This window comes from Pelophylax lessonae (genome assembly GCF_965119305.1).
Source record: "Pelophylax lessonae genome assembly, chromosome: 1".
In the NCBI taxonomy this organism is placed as follows: Eukaryota; Metazoa; Chordata; class Amphibia; order Anura; family Ranidae; genus Pelophylax; species Pelophylax lessonae.
In genome coordinates, this window is record NC_138768.1 from 560,472,101 (window position 1) to 560,490,139 (window position 18,039).

General features: G+C 41.9%; 1 protein-coding gene across 10 annotated transcripts in view; it reads right to left on the reverse strand.

Annotated features, from left to right (window-relative positions):
• The window catches only part of MAST3 (microtubule associated serine/threonine kinase 3), a 365,799-nt gene that overhangs the window by 104,179 nt on the left and 243,581 nt on the right, over positions 1 to 18,039 (reverse strand). For all 10 annotated transcript variants that reach the window (XM_082260641.1, XM_082260640.1, XM_082260635.1 and 7 more), the window contains one exon: positions 2,379 to 2,467. In XM_082260641.1, coding sequence (XP_082116767.1) covers positions 2,379 to 2,467 — 89 coding nt within the window. The remainder of the gene's footprint in view (positions 1 to 2,378; positions 2,468 to 18,039) is intronic.

An 18,039-nucleotide genomic window follows, 5' to 3' on the forward strand; every position in this document is an offset into this window, starting at 1 on the left:
TAAAATACTAGTGTTGTTGTCTGTCTCTGCTATGCTGTTTGCATTTTCAGACCTTCCTATATGTTTGCAGTGCAAGTGCACTAAAGTATGCAGGGCTTGCAGGCCATGACAGGGTCCAGGAAAGTGTCCTTTGAAGCAAATGAAAATAAAAAGGATTCTTTTATTTGTGACTGCTTGGTTTGTTTTTTTTTATAAAGTTTTGAAAACCATTGGGCAGTGGGCTGGGCATGGGCATTGGGCAGTAATCGTGATGCATCGCGGAATCGAATCGCGACCCTAATAATCGTAATCGCATCGAATCGTGAGGTAAGTGAAGATGCACAGCCCTAGTATCTATGGAGGGAGCCATGGTTGCCACACAGGCTAGACTTCAAACATGTCTGCCTTTGTTTGCTTCTAGTTTATCTCACAGTGACAAATGTCACAAAGTTACAAGGATACTGCCTGTTGGCAAGATTAGGTTGGTTATGAGTAAGCAATCAGTAGAATCGTGAAACGCGTCAACCTGTCCAATGTCTGTGTGATGCACCTGTGTATTTAAGTTTTTGGGAATAAACACTTCCAGTTTATCTACTCCTGAGTGTGGTCAAATTTTCTCTTTGAATACCTGACTATTGGATGGCGGATCCGACCAGCACCGGAGTGCCTTGCCTCACCTAAGCGGCTCTTTTCTGTTTGCTACAAAAGAGCAGGTATCTGCCTTACTTGTTAAAAAAAATGATCTTGGCCTGAAAAAATAAGAACTAATGCAGTCACCATTTCTAAGGGATGGTAAGTTAAGTTGCAATATATAAAAAGTTTGTTCTTGGGTTTGGTTATACGTTAAGCATGAAGTGAGAAAGTTCTGCTGTTTTTGCACCAGTACTGAGCAGACAAAGCAGTCAGCAGCTTTTGTTACCCTGACTCACATTTTTTTTTCTTAGACACATTTTACAAGCTGTAATGCTGGCAACAGTTTACCCCCCTGGCTGAACCAAAAAAAAAATGGATTCAATGAAAAACGAAAAAAAAATAAAATAAAAAAAAAACTGACCCGATTCCCCCCTCCACTCGTTTGAGATTGATGGGGGAATCCTCCCTGCTGTTATAGCCTGCAGAGCTGATTATGTGGACATTTTTCAACAGAGTGGTTAAAGAGCAGTCGATCAGTAGATCAACTTTTCTTTAACCATGGTGGCCATACATGGATTGAAATTTAGATGGTCCCTGCTGAATCGGCTGAATTTTGATCCATGTATTGCCAGCTTAAGTTGAATAGATGAAAAACCTCATCACATCCTTTTAAAGGGGATCTACATTTTTTTTTTTTTTTTTAATATGTAATCATATGTTTAGTGTTGGTTGGTGTTAAAACCAGCCTGTCAGATTTTTATTTTTTTGCATGTGATTAGCTGACAGCAGTAATCGTGTTCTGCCGGCAGGGAAGGCTCCCTGCCAGGAGAAAACGGTAGCGCTGCTGGAGGGATTCCCCCCTCAACCCATGGTTGCAGGAAAGAAAAGCACATCATCTATAAAAGACACAGAATATGCATGAGTTCCAGCTATGAACAGTGAATTCACTAAGGTAGAGTAAAAGCACGGCCTGTTCATTTACTAAAGACCAGCTACATCATTTAGAAAGTGGCATAACTATCCACCAGTAACATCCCTGGGCATGCCATTTACTCTAGACTAGTGATACTGCTGTGGTTATAGCGTACCCATTTACAAGATCCTGTTTATATCCATCATATAGAGAGAGATAAGCGACACCAGGGACTATGTAGCCTATTCGTTACCATGCAGACTGTCCATTTGCAATATCACTGGCAATGCAGGCTATCCAATGACATCAGTGCACCCCACCCCTTCCCTGGAGATCAGTGACATCATTGATCATGCAGCCAATCCATTCCCTAGAGACCAGATGCTGAATACGGAATGTGAATATGCTGTTGATGGTTTTGTTACCACATTTCTATGTGCCAGATTTCTGTTGTGGCTTCATTTGTTGCCATATTTATGTGCCCATATATGTTTATGCTTTCTATACAATATGACTGCAGACACATGGCCCATGTATTTCATAATATTAGTTGTTTAATTTTTTTTTTTTTTTTTTTTATTGAAATTCTTAATTTTTGATTAAAAGAGAATAATTGCAAAAAAAAAAGAAAAAGAAAAAAGAAATTAAGAAAAAAAATGTATGCACTGTGCTAACTGGATTACTTTCTCTCCTCAAATTCCAAGCCTAGAAGAGGAGTACTGGGATCACTCACTGAATGTTGTAACTATCATATTTCTTAGGCGATTTGTGGTATATTTCAGGCTCCGTGTCCAATTGATTACAAGTTACTATGTGCAATTTCATTATTTAGGTCAGAGAAAAAGACACTTACCTGTAGGTACCGAGAGTGGAGAGAGTGGGCGCGACAATGTTGGTGATGGGGACCCCACCACCAAGCTCTTCCTATTGTTGCTTCGGCAGCTGCAAACAAGGCACAAGATAATACCGAATTACAATCATTTCAACAATTGTGATGCATCAGAAAAACAAAACGCAGGACAAATAAAAAAAAAAAAAAAAAACCTTTCTGCAAATATTATATATATATATATATATATATATATATATATATATATATATATATATACACACACATACACACATATACACACACACTATATATATATATATATATATATATATATATATATATATATATATATATATATATATATATATATATATATATATATATATATATACACATACATATATACATACATACACATATACATACACACACACACACACACACAATACCGTTCAAAAGTTTGGGGTCACCCAGACAATTTCATGTTTTCCATGAAAACTCACATTTTTATTCATCAAATGAGTTACAAGATGAACAAAAAATATAGTCAAGACATTGACTAGGTTAGAAATGATTTTTATTTGAAATAGTAATTTTGTCCTTCAAACTTTGCTTTCATCAAAAGAATTCTCAATTTGCAGTAATTACAGCCTTGCAGACCTTTGGCATTCTAGCTGTCAATTTGTTGAGGTAATCTGAAGAAATTTCACCCAACGCTTCCTGAAGCACCTCCCACAAGTTGAATTGGCTTAATGGGCACTTCTTACGTACCATACGGTCAAGCTGCTCCCTCAACAGCTCAATAGGGTTGAGATCTGGTGACTGTGCTGGCCACTCCCATTACAGACAAAATACCAGCTGACTGCTTCTTCCCTAAATAATTCTTGCATAGTTTGGAGGTGCGCTTTGGGTCATTGTCCTGTTGTAGGAGAAATTGGCTCCAATCAAGTGCTGTCCACAGGGTATGGCATGACGTTGCAAAATGGAGTGAAAGCCTTCCTTATTCAAAATCCCTTTTACCTTGTACAAATCTCCCACTTTACCAGCACCAAAGCAGCCCCAGATCATCACATTACCACCACCATGCTTGACAGATGGCGTCAGGCACTCCTCCAGCATCTGTTCATTTGTTCTGCGTCTCACAAATGTTCTTCTGTGTGATCCAAACACCTCAAACTTAGATTTGTTTGTCCATAACACTTTTTTTCTAATCTTCCTCTGTCCAATGTCTGTTCTTTTGCCCAAATTAATCTTTTCCTTTTATTGGCCAGTCTCAGATATGGCTTTTTCTTTGCCACTCTGCCTAGAAGGCCAGCATCCCGAAGTCGCCTCTTCACTGTGGACGTTGAGACTGGCATTTTGTGGGTACCGTTTAATAAAGCTGCCAGTTGAGTACCTGTGAGGCGTCTATTTCTCAAACTAGAGACTCTAATGTACTTGTCCTCTTGCTTAGTTGTGCACCGGGCCTCCCACTTCTCTTTCTATTCTGGTTAGAGCCCGTTTGTGCTGTTCTCTGAAGGGAGTAGTACACACCATTGTAGGAAATCTTCCGTGTCTTGGTAATTTCTAGCATGTAATAGCCTTCATCTATCAGAACAAGAATAAGGCTGTCAAGTTTCAGAAGAAAGTTCTCTTTTTCTGGCCAATTTGAGAGTATAATAAAACCCACAAATGCTGATGCTCCAGATACTCAACTAGTTTAAAGGAAGGCCAGTTTTATAGCGTCTCTAATTAGCAAGACAGTTTTCAGCTGTGCTAACATAATTGCTCAAGGTTTTTGTTTGTAATCAATTAGCCTTTTAACATGATTAGCGAACACAATGTACCATTAGAACACAGGAGTGATGGTTACTGGAAATGGGCCTCTGTACACCTATGTAGATATTCCATTAAAAATCAGCCATTTCCAGCTAGAATAGTCATTTACCACATTAACAATGTCTAGACTGTATTTCTGATTAATTTAATGTTATCTTCATTGAAAAAAAAAAAAACAGTGCCTTTCTTTCAAAAATAAGGACATTTCTAAGTGACCCCAAACTTTTGAACGGTAGTATATATATATATATATATATATATATATATATATATATATATATATATATATATATATATATAAAATGAGATTTCTGGGAAATGAAAGAAAAGATACTGACAAGCATTAAAAATTATATTTAAACTAACAACTACACATATGCCTTACAGGGCTATTTGGACCACAAGCCTATTAGTTAACATAAGGCACACACCTGCAAAGATGAAAGTCTCACTGGCAGTTTAAAGTAGGCAGATCTATTTTAACCATTTCGCAACTGACCAGTTTTTCATTTTTTTCTACATGCAGAATAAAAATATGTATTATGGACTGGACCAAACCTTATATTTTTTCTGAAAACAAAAAGGACCAACAACATTTTTACATAGTGGTTATGGTTTCTGTATAGCCCATAATTCATGAGGAAATGTTCATCAAATTTAAATTTGTAAAAAAAATACACAAATCTACTGTTAAACGTACTAGTATCTATTTCCAAGAGTCTTCCAGCACAATATGTAATATAGGCACCACCTCCTAATAGGAAACATATCACCAAAAAAAAGTCCCTCTGCTGAACTGGTCAGTATAAGATGAGACCTAAAGGACATCATCTGAAGCCAAACAAAAAAACAGGAGCACCTCACTAGGGTGGGATCCTGCAGTCCTGGAAGACTCCTGGAGTCACCCTTTGGGCTCTTTCACACAGGCGGACCGTTCAGATCCGCCTGTCCGTTTTTTTGGCGGATCTGAACGGTCCCCCCATGCATCCATATGGGACATCCGATGTCAGCGGAGACATGTCCGCTGACATCCGATCCATCAAATCTGGACAGATGAAAACCCTATTTTCCATCCGTCCAGCGGATCGGATGGGAACGGACAGACTGTCCGTTCCCATCCGATTTCCCCATAGAGATGTATGGGGAACTGACAGCTGTGTCTCCGCACACAGCACAGAGAACAGCTGCTATCCTCCTGCTCAGCGGGGGAATCGGCGGATCGATCCCCCGCTGAGATTAACGGAGTCCGTCCGACGGACGGACAGTGTAAAAGGGGCCTTAAAGTAGAACTATAAAAACTTATTTTTTTCCCCATTTTGGATAGAGTAAGGAAGGGTTTTAACCTCTGTCAGTTTGCTTTCCCATCTGTATCCCGTTGGGGAGATTTCCCTTCACTTCTTGTCCCATAGCCAAACAGGAAATGAGAGGAAATCCCTGCAAATTAAAGGAATCACTTGGGGTGCCCTCAGGTTACAAGAACAAGTGTCCCCATTGGAAGATATATTACTGTTCTGGGGACTACCCAAAATTAGGGATTTTCTTTTACTTTCACTTTCAATGATAAATGGTAAACTTGACAAATAGATAGGGTGAATCGCCCTAACATAACAGGGGCAGATGCAGCAATAAAAACCTGACAGGAATTCTTATAATTTTACAGGATTTATATAGCGCCAACAGTTTACACAACGGTTTACAATGTAGAGGGGGGGGGGGGGGAACAGTACAATTATAATACAATTCAACACAGAATGAATAGGAGGGCCCTGCTCATGGAGCTTACAATTTAAAAGAAGGGGGAGGTGGTACAAAAGGTAATAGCTGCAGGGTATGATCTGATGAAGATGACTCGGGTACAGTTTCTTGGGTGGAGATGAGGTAGGCTTTCCCGAATAAGTGAGGTTTCAGGGATCAGGCGCACAGGGTAGGGGCTGACCGGACATACTGGGGCAGGGAGTTCCAGAGGATGGGAGAGGCTCTGTGAAGTCCTGGACACGAGCATGGGAGGAGACAACAAGAGAGCCAGAAAGCAGGTGGTCTTTGGAGGAGCGGAGAGGACGATTTGGGCGATATCTGCAGGGGAGGTTGGTGATGTAGCTGGGGGCGGTGTTGTGGATGGCCTTGTAAGTTGTGATTGAATAGCTGATCCCCCTGCTCTATATCAATGTACCCCACAGGCTCACTAATCATGCGACGCAACAGCACTCCTTTTCCAGCATCATTCAGCCTACTTTCTGTGAGCCCAGGGAGACAAGGTTCGCACCCAGACTTATGGCCCGTACACACCATCCGAAAATCGGACGAAAAATAACGCTTGTGAGAAGATCGGACGATAATCTGATCGTTAGTACACAGCTTACGAGAGGCGATCACGACAGTTCGACCGATATAATCCGGTCGTGCAAGCATAAAAATGTTGATCTTATTATAACACATAGTACGATAATCGTATTATCAGTATGTTGTTCGTCCGAAAAAAATGGTGAGCAGTAGACAGCGCATGAGCAGTAGACATCATTTCCCCTCACACGCTATGGCGTGGTTACGCATACCAGAAGCTTTTGAATCATGGTCCGAGAAAATTCGTATCGTAAGTAACCTCTCCCATTTGCGAATATAATTGAGAGTTCCTAGCAACCAAACAAAAAACGGACGGCGCGTCGTCCGATTTTCGGATTGTGTGTACTGGGCATTAAGCTGGCCATAGACTAATTTACATTCGGCTGGTTTGATCAGTTAGGCCCCTTTCACACATACAGTCCGTTCAGTTCATCAGTTCAGTCACGTCAAATGTATCAGTTTTTCATCCATTTTTCGTCAGTTTTTCATCAGTTTTTCATCCGTTTTTCGTCAGTTGTTATCCGTTTTTCATCAGTTTTTCATCAGTTGTTATCCGTTTTTCATCCGTTTTTCATCCGTTGTCATCAGTTGACATCAGTTTTTCATCCGTTGTCATCCGTTGTCATCCGTTGTCATCCGTTGACATCCGTTGACATCCGTTTTTCATCCGTTGTCATCAGTTTTTCGTCCGATCCGTTTTTTTGACGGATGAAAAATAGGGCATTCATCCGTTCAAAAAAAACGGACATTGACGGAAGTGGATGAAAACGGATGTTAACTGATGATCATCAGTTGTCATCCGTTTTTACATAGAGATGCATTGATGTCCGTTTTTCATCCGTCAACGGATGGATGAAAAACGGACAAACGGACAGCATGTGTGAAAGGGGCCTAAGTGGCTGTCCCGGTTGAACAGAGATGTTGGAATTTAGCCAACAACTAGCTGCAACTGCTGATCAGTGTAATCTGACAGCACCCGCTGCTGTCAGAATGCAATGTTCTGATGGGGGAGGGGAGATTCGTTTTTTCAAAGTTTTTTTTTTTTTTGTATGTATTTGCGTGCATTTTCGAGCAAATGCGAGAAAACTTTTTCTCGCGTTCTAGTACAGCACAATATGTAAATGGACATTTGCATGTATTTGTGCGCATGAGGCGTAAATTACCTACCAAAAATGCAAATTCTATTTTTTTTTACTGAACAATGCACGGCGCTCATTTACACGCCTGTGTGCATAGGCACATTCCAATTAATTGGCTGTATTTTAGTGCAGCAAAAAAAAAAAAAAACTGTACTGAGCTTTTTCAAGCTGCAATGTGCTTGAGGCCTATTAGAGAGATTTTTTTTTTTTTTTTTTTAAGTAAACACATGCTGCTTATAACTGTTCTAGGTTTTTTTTAACAAGGTCTTTAATATAAAAAAAAAAAAAAAAAACTCGAAGACGACTTCCTGTTTCTTCAATACATTCTTACAACATTGAAAACAAGAGGAAAACACTGGTTTCGTTGAGCAAAGTGAGCTCTTTAATGAAGCAGAAGATTATTTACTTGAATAAAGCACAGTTCTGGAAAACAGCAATTATATTTAGAACAGTCATACAGATTCCAGTTGACTGAAGTAAATCCACATCTGCATTCTAACAAATAAATACAAAAATTGTTGAGAAAATAAAATAAGGAACATCAAATCTCTGGCATGGTACAATCAAAACAACTGCGTAGAACTGTTAGGAGGCTGCATGAAAAGCCTAAAATGAGTCATACATTACAGACAACAGTTTCAGCGCTCTACAAGAACAAATATATATGACTCATTTTAGATTGAATGTTTTAAGTGTATCTGTAGCTATAATGAGCAATGAATATTCATCCGTATTTACAGATTCTGTTATAAAAGTAAATTTTGCTGGGTTAAACTCATTCAATTAAAATTAAAGTGGTTCTAAATGCTGACTTTATTTTACCTTAAAGTGATTGTAAAGTCTTTTTTCTTAATAACAAACATGTCATACTTACCTCCTCCGTACAGTTGGTTTTGCACAGAGTGGCCCGGATCCTCCTCTTTTCGGATTCCTCTTTGGTGCTCCTGGCCCCTCCCTCCTGTCGAGTGCCCCCACAGCAAGCAGCTTGCTATAGGGGCACCCGAGCTAAGCTGCAGCTCCCTGTGTCCATTCAGACACGGAGCTGCCATTCGGCCCCACCCTCTCTCGTGATTGGCTGACTTTGACAGCAGCAGGAGCCAATGGCGTCGCTGCTTTGTCTCAGCCAATCAGAACAATCGGACGGCCGAGGGATTCGTGGACATCGCTCGATGGAGATCGGGCTCAGGTAAGTATTAGAGGTGCTGGGACGGCTGCTACATACAGGCAGCTTTTTATCTTAATGCATAGAATGCATTAAGATAAAAAAAACTTCTGCCTTCACAACTCCCTTGACCACTTCAATACTGGGCACTTTCACCCCCTTCCTGCCCAGGCCAATTTTCAGCTTTCAGCGCTGTCACACTTTGAATGACAATTGTGCGGTCATGCAATGCTGTACCCAAATGACATTTTTAGCATTATTTTCACACAAATAGAGCTTTCTTTAAGGACAGAAAAATAAAAAATGTTTTGTAAATAAGTAATTTTTCTCCTTCACTGATGTGCCCTGATAGACTGCACTGATGGGTACTGATGAGGAGGCACTAATATTCTGCACTGATATGCACCACTAATGGGCAGGCACTGACGGGCACTGCTGTTGTTTACTTGACAATTGCGGTCGTGCGACGCTGTACCCAAATAAAATTGATGTCCTTTTTACAAATAGAGCTTTCTTTAGGTGGTATTTGATCACCTCCGCGACAATTCTGGAAAAAAACAGAAATCTTTTTTTTTCATCATTTTAGGCAAATTTGTATTATGCTACATATTTTTGGTAAAAAAAAAAATCCCAATAAGCGTATTTTGATTGGTTTGTGCAAAAGTTACCACGTCTCAATATTTTTTTTTTACATTTTTTTAAAAAAAATTTTTACTAGAAGCGGCGGCGATCAGCAATTTTTAGTGGGACTGACATTGAGGCGGACAGATTGGACAACTGACATTTTTGACACTTTGGGGGGGGGGGGGGGAACCAGTGACATTACTACATTAATCAGTGCTAAATAATATGCACTGTTACTGTAATATTGACACTGGCAGGCAAGGGGTTAACACTAGGGGTTATCAAAGGGTTAAGTGTAAGCCTAAGGTACGCTTTCTAACTGGAGGGGGGAGGGGGAAGACTCGATCACAGGCCGAGAGAAATCTACGCTGAGACACAGGATCTCCCTCTGCCTGTGACAGCTGAGCCGTCTGCCTTGTTTACATAGGCAGACGGAGCTCCTGACTCTCTAGCCGACGATCGCGGGAGGCCGGTGGCGATCGTTCCCGCACCTCCCACGGTCCGACTCCCGCTGTGGCTAAATCACAGCATGAGCGCGGGTCCAGGGGCGAGCGCATGCCCCCTAGAGCCTAAAGGCATATTCCCCAGTATATCTGCGTGAGGCGCTCCCTAAGTGGTTAAGCTTGCCATACATGGATTAAAATTTGTCCGGTTCAGATGGGACAGGCTGAATTTCGATCCATATATGGGCACCCTGGTTGTATACAAGTCAATCAATCAACTTGCGTACAACCAGCTTGTTGGGTTTTTCCTGAACAATTACGGCCACCGGCTATAGCTGGCAACACTAATCATTGTATTCTGCCGACAGTAAAAGCTCCATGCCGGCAGAACACAAAAGTGCTTGGGGAAGGATTCCCCCATCAACACAGTCCATGGTGGAAAGAAAATTGCCTAATTCTATGGCCTGGCTTAGAGATCCCTTTCACAACTCTGCCTTTTGTAACTCCTTCGTCTAAGCACAACAATGCTCAAAAAGAGGAATCCTATTGTTTTCAATGGCCCTTATTTAGCTCTGAGCTGTCACTTGTAGCCCAACAGCTGTACCTTGAAAAAGTACAAGCTATTCTTTGGGAAGATTTGCACCTTCCTGGTCCCATTAAATTGGGAGCACCTAAAAAAGGCGCTTTGTGAGCATTTGCCACATATTTTTTAAAACAAAATGATAGGTCTCCATTTCCCAAACAAACAAAGGAATCTCATGGTATGTCCCGGTTAGATGCAGAGTGGTTCACAAAGCTGGGGAGGGAGCATCCCAACCTTTATGATCCCAAAAACACCCAATATCAGGCAAACCAAGGTATGGGAGGAAGAAAATTATGCCTGGATTCGGAAACACTCTCCCTTACAGAAAGGGAGCAAGTTAATCTTCTATATTTCTATGGCACCCATGTGTTAGGTATGTGATTAAAAAGGAGACTGCATGACATACTTGACATGTTCTATTATTCAATTATACTGCCTAGAAGTTTTGTGCAGCATTGTGTGTTTGCAGACATTTGAGCCATGTGTGAAGTATGTTATGTGGTATTTTTTGTTAGGATTCAGCATTCCAAAGATTGTCATTTTACAAAGATTGTCATTTTACCCCACTGTGATGTAGGAAACTGGAAGTAACAAGGATTTAGTTGGTTTTGGTTTGATGTTTGAAAGCCATTACCGGCCTAAAAAGCATCTGATTTAACCAACTTCGGTCTGATAAGATGCTTTTAAGGTCTAATACATCCCAGATCTCTCCATAAAGAGGACCTATCATGCTTATTGCGATCACAATAAAGTTGATAAAAAAATGAAAGGAACAGTGAAAAAAAAAAACCTAAATCAAAATAACTGAAAAAAAAAAATAAATTCATCGCCTCTATCCCTCTGTAATCACCCGCAAATGCGAATTCATACGCAAATTCCCACACTCATTTGTAAATGGTAATCACACCACACATGTGGGGTATTGCTGCAGATGTCAGAGCAATATAATTCTAGCATCAGACCTCCTGTGTAAATTGATAACCTGTAAAAACTTTTAGGTACCAGTTTGGCTCTTGGTGTAACACCATCTTTTATATTTTACCAAAAAAAAAAAAAAAAGATGTTATATATATTTTTTGTGTTTGTGTGCACTAGAATTCATTAAAGATTATTCCCTCCTAAAAATTTGCATTTTAAAAATGGCTGCGCAAATATTGTATTATTTTCAATAAAAAAATCTATAAAAAATCTAGTGAAACAAAATTGCAATAACCACCATTTTATTTACTAGGGTACCTGCTTTAAAATATATATATATATAATAATTGTGGGTTTAAAGGAGTTCCACCCATTTTAGTAACTTTAGATGTATGTTATCCCCTTTAAAACGACTTTTACCAATGGAAAGTTTTTTTTTTTTTGCTAGTAAATACCTTATTTTCTGCTTTATTTATCCTCTTCTCACTTCCGGGTCCGGTCGGCGATTACATCATTCGGCGATTCGCAGTGTGTGCTGGGATGTATCTCAGGGCATGAAATCTCACATTATTATACAAGAGATGAGCTGTACTGCGTGCTCTGCCCCGCCTCCGCCCCCTCTCAGTGAGCTGTACTGTATGTAGTGTATTGAGGCCGTGCTCCGCCCCGCCTCCTCTCAGTGAGCTCAGTGAGGATATAATGCTTTCAGTTCTCACTCACTGAGAGGAGGCGGGGCGGAGCACGGCCTCAATACAATACATACAGTACAGCTCACTGAGAGGAGGCGGGGGGGAGCACGGCCTCAATACTAAACATACAGTACAGCTCACTGAGAGGAGGCGGGGCAGAGGCGGGGCAGAGCACGCAGTGCAGCTCATCTCCTGTGTAATAATGAGAGATTTCATGCCCTGATATACATCCCAGCACACACTGCGAATCGCAGAATGACGTAATCGCCGAGCGGACCCGGAAGTGAGAAGAGGATGAATAAAGCAGAAAATAAGGTATTTACTAGCAAAAAGGGGATTTAAATACATCTATGTAATACAATTTATTAAAAATGGGTGGAACTAAGTAATTTTATAGCAAAAAAAAAAAGATGTTTACATATATGACAGAAATGTCAGAATTAGCCTGGTAATGTGGTTAAACAAGTTCTATAATAATTATCTTTAGAATAACTTAAAGCTAGCACCATCTCTCAGATGAAAAAAACTTCACAGCTTCATATAGCAACATTTGTAAAATGACAATCTTTGAAATGCTGAATCCTAACAACAAATACCACATAACTTTTTTCACACATGGCTCAGATGTCTGCAAACGCACAATGCTGCACTAAACTTCTATGCAGGTTTGCAGCATTATAATAGAACATGTCAAGTGTGGCATGTAGTGTCCTTTTTATCACATACCCAACACATGGGAGCTATAGAAATATAAGGATTACCACCAAAATAACTAAAACTGGCCATAGATAAATCAAAATTTGACTGGTTCAGCAGGGACTGGATGAATTTCAATCCATCTATGGGCATTCCTGTTCACGAGCAGTGTATTCACAGTGTATTCTGATGGCACAGGGGTGAGAAAACAATGACACAGCAGAGAGGCTTCCCCTATCTATCTTGATTATGTGGTTGGGGGAATCTGTTCACTCATGGGGGGGGGGGGGGGATGGGGGGCGGAGGAAGCAACCCCACAACCCTGACAGTAGCACCATGCATGCTGCCCCAAGTTCCAGCTTAATGGGCTCTTTCCATATGGTGGCTAAGTGAGTCTTTGTTCTGCAGCGTGATGGCTTCCCTTTCAAAGTTGCACAGGGTACATGGTGCCTTAAAGCAGAGTTCCACCCAAAAAGTGGAACTTCCGCTTTGAGTATTTCTGACCCCTTGACGTGCCACATTTGGCATGTCATTTTTTATTTTTGGGGGGGGAGCGGGTACCTACTTTTGACAGGTACCCACTCCCATTTCCGCTCGGAAGACACCCTGAACGGAAGTTCTCCTTTTCCCCTCCCTCCCTGCAGTCTTCTGGGACACGTCAAGAGGTCCCAGAAGATTGCCCGGCCATTCAGGACGTGCAGTGCATACCCGGCTGTGAAGCCGCAAGCGGTCACAGCCGGGGTGCCCACACTAGTGATGCTGGCACCGCAGAGAGGAAAGGGAGAGGAGCGATATCTTGGGCTGCCACATCGCTGGATTGTGTGAGAGGTGAGTGTGTATTTATTAAGAGTCAGCAGCTACACTTTTTGCAGCTGTAATAAACACAGAAACGTCTGGAACTCCGCTTGACTGCAGAGAAGCATTGGCTCATTTATGACCAATAAACCAATAACTTGCCCCCAAAAAAGACTGAGAAAGTGATTAAGTTGGAAATAGGGCAAGGCCACAGCTTTATTGAACTTTGCAAAAGTAACAACTTTCCAAATGTACCAAACAACAATGCCAGTCACGGTTATACTGTGAGCACCCATAAAACAAACTCACATAGTCTAAGAGGCCTGTCCTTACCATCAGTGCCAGACATGCATTAGACTGACACCCAGAATTTAACTTGAGGGCATAGCCCATATAGCAACATCAACTGCTGGCAAGGTCAAACCCGCCAATAAAGCTGTGACAAAACTTTACAACGGGCGAGAGGGTGGGCAGACAATTCTTGTGACAGCCGAATCACCTCAGAGCATTTTGACTTGCCCAAGCATAGCCTTTTCCTAGAGTCCAGGCTCCACCCATTCATCTCAGGGCTTTGTAGCCAATCCCAAGGGAGCTATTTTACTTCCCTTTTAGGTTCACACCCACAATGACGCCATGCTTCCAACAGTCAAGGCTCCCTTTCTCTAAAGGAGGTTCAAGGGGCCTTTATGACTGCTGAGAAGCATAGGCTCATTTATGACCAACTAATAAACCAATACCTTGCCCCCAAAAGACTCAGAAGCTGATTAAGTTGGAAATAGGGCAAGGCCACAGATTTATTGAACTTTGCAAAAGTAACAACTTTCCAAAATGTACCAAACAACAATGCCAGCCACAGTTATACCGTGAGCACCCATAAAACAAACTCACATAGTCTAAGGGGCTTGTCCTTACCATCAGTGCCAGACAGGCATTAGACTGACCCAAAAATTTACCAAACAACAATGCCAGTCACAGTTATACCGTGAGCACCCATAAAACAAATTCAAATAGTCTAAGGGGCCTGTCCTTAGCATCAGTGCCAGACAGGCATTAGACTGACCCCAGAATTTACCAAACAACAATGCCAGTAACAGTTATACCGTGAGCACCCATAAAACATCAACTCACATAGTCTAAGGGGCCTATCCTTACCATCAGTGCCAGACAGGCATTAGACTGACCCCAGACTTTAACTTGAGGGCATAGCCCAAAAAGCAACATCAGTTGCTGGCAAGGTCAAAACCACAACACACAAGTCAGTGGTACACTGACGAGCGCCCTACCGCAGCCAGCACCTGCTCAACACCAGGATTCTAAGCCGAGATTAACACATTGAGGCCAATCATTTAAATGAACCCCATAAGGTCCCAAATACTGTTATCTCCTTCAAGACCCTTGTGGCAGACATTGTCCTTTGAGCCGTAATAGAACCAGCAACCTAAGGGTTCCTGTGTGATCTCCCTCTACAGTCATCCACTCTGAGCTACTGAAGGAGCTGACAATGGCACCAATCCTGTGGACAAATTTGAAAATCTAGGCGTTCACCTTGCAGGAAACCGCTCCAAACAAGAACTAAAAACACGAACAAAGTATGTGATGAGCCAAAACCAAAACTGGTAAAAGTGGCACAACACTGAGCAATAACATTCCTAATAGAGGAGACTGAAATCTACAGACCGGCAATACCCTTTATCTTTACCCCATACATGAATAAGAATAAAAAGGGACCCAGCAACCAGCGCAGGCAATGAAACGTCGACAATGAATTCTGCCAACTGCAAAGGAAAATTCCCCCCAACAAAATGCGGCATGGCAAAGTAATGCTGGGGAGAAACATGAAATCAGAACAAAAGGTGATGACGAACATATAGAAAAAATGTATAAGATTTCCATGTACCTAAAAGTCATCTCTATCACCCGAAAAAAGCTGGGCAGCAATGGCAGCACCAATGAGAAAAGAGAATGTGCAAAAAATCAGTAGGAGGCAAGACCAACTTGGAAAGGAAAAGGCGGAAGGCCCGAAAAATCTGAATTAGCTGAGGTTGGAATCAGCGTGAGATCAAAACAAAGGATTCTGTGATCAGCACATCCTCTGAGTTACCAACAACTGAGCGTTTGTCCTAGGCGACAAGTTCACTAATCATAAGGTGTAAAACAATGCCTAAGAAAAGGCAACTCGGAACAAGAGAGCCCTAAATGTAAAAACAGACAGATGGAAAAAATGGAGAAGAGGTCGGTTAATTTGTGCACAGAAAACAGGTGCGGAGAAGCAAGTCAGATGTTTACAACTCTTTAAAACCCTCTTAATAAGAAAATTTTAGACATGTCCTCCCAGCTGAATAGTCTGAACCAAACAATACAGTAGCAAGAGAGCAGTACTCACCGTCGAACCAGCCACAAATTTATCATGCAGGTAGAGGAGGTAGGTAGGAGAAAAAAGCAAGGTGCCTGGCCAGGGGAAAAGGAAGAACTAATTGCCAGGTGAAGGCACCCATTCATCCCAAATTTGCCAGCAGGTTACCCAAAAGTTCTGGGAGGGAAGGCACGGACGGGGACCAACAGGAGTCAGAAACGAGAGTACAAGGAAGACCCACAGCCGTTGAAGCCAAGGAGCAGAAGCGGGTGAATTGTGAACAAGAGGGCAAATCAGCAATGGAATTAGCTACATCTGAAACCAAACTGTCAACTGAAAACATCCAAGCACCAGAAAAACACACCAGGGAGAACAAAGGTGGAGAGAGAGCAGAGAGGCAGTAAGCCACTTTCCACATTAGGAAAGAGCTCTAACAGTATCATGGCAATTCTTCCATTTATAAAAGAATAACCATTAGAGGAGTGCAAGGACAACCACGCTTTCAAGTTATCATGCATAGGTCTGATAGTTTGTACGTAATGAGGTGTATCTGATATACATTTCATAGACACCCATAGAAGGCACGACCCATCAGAAGTACGCGGTATGAGAAAACAAAATGGCCCAAAAAGATTGAAGCTGCTACAGCCAGAGCTTCCTAGAGTCCCTTGGAAATTTAACCAAGGACAGAAGCTAATCACCCCCCAAAGTCGACAGACCATCATCTCCACAATGTCAATACCAATGCCCAAAAGGACAGAACCTTCTGTGTTGTTGGGATAGAACAGTCACAGTGTACAGGAAGGAGGCGAAAGGCAGACTATGTTGGCCTTCACCAGAAGGGTAGAAGCACCAGAGAACTCCGCAAAGAAAATGCTATATCAAAAGTGGAGTATTGGTCCTCCTGATCAGTATCACCATTAGCTATCAAGCATGCAGAGAATAGAAAAGTGTTATATAAAAGATCTTTAACGTAAATAAAAAAAATAAGTCAGAAACAAGCAGCGCACTCCACAGTATAAAACAGTCTCAATGGATATCTAGACGGTAAGTCCATCTGCACAGTTCATAAGTATCGTGAGTAGTAGAAGTCAAAGAAAGTAGCAATATCCCAGTGAAAGATGAAGGAAAAACACCTCACACTCCGCCACCGATCTGTGTCACCAATCCCAATGAAATGGCCACTCACCACAAGGAATTGCCCTCCACTCTCATGGACGGGCAAACTTGTTTTGAAATTTGGACCTCGATATCCTAGATCCCCCAATGAGCACTTCTTATCCCTCCTCCACATTCGCACAGCACTGATGCGAGTATGAAAGAAAATAGGCTTCCACTAGTGCAATAACGTTTTTAAAAAAGGTGACATTTATTTAAAACTTCATAAGATGCACTCACATGTTCCATGATAAAATGAATCATAATAGGCGGGGTAAAGCTGATCACACCCTCTCCACCCACGCTGGTGAAACGATCGTCTGGAGCTGCTTGCCGGCCCCCAACAGCTGATTCCGCATGCCGTACAGTCACGCTCTGACACGTTTCGTCATTTCCGACTTCGACCCCCTCGTGATGAAGTGTGAAATGACGAACGCATCAGTGCGTAACTGTACAGCATCCGGAATCAGCTCCAGAAGATCGTTACAACAGCGTGGAGAGCGTGTGATCGTGTGCTGGCTATCCATTTGAATGAGCTATATGGTATTACTACTGGCCATGAACCCCTTAAAGTGGTTCTAAAGGCTCACTTTTTTTTTTTTTTACCTTAATGCATTCTATGTATTAAAGCATAGCTCCACCCAAAAAGGGAAGCTTGTTCGCACCCTCCCCCCCTCCCCTCCACTGCCACATTCGGACATTTTTTTTCGGGGGGGGAGGAGCGGGTACCTGGTTTTGACAGGTACCCTTTCCTACTTCCTGGTAAGATCGTCGCACAGAGATCTATGTCATGTCTGGCCCCTCCTCCTCGCTGCCTTCTGGGACACGTATGTCCCCCAGGAGACGGCGAGATCATTCAGAAAGTGCAGCCCAACTCGTGCAAGGCTTCATTGCTGGTTTCCCTTCCTTGCAATGCTGAAGCCTGCATTCGAAGCTGATGGACAAATTCACCTTGGCTGCAGAC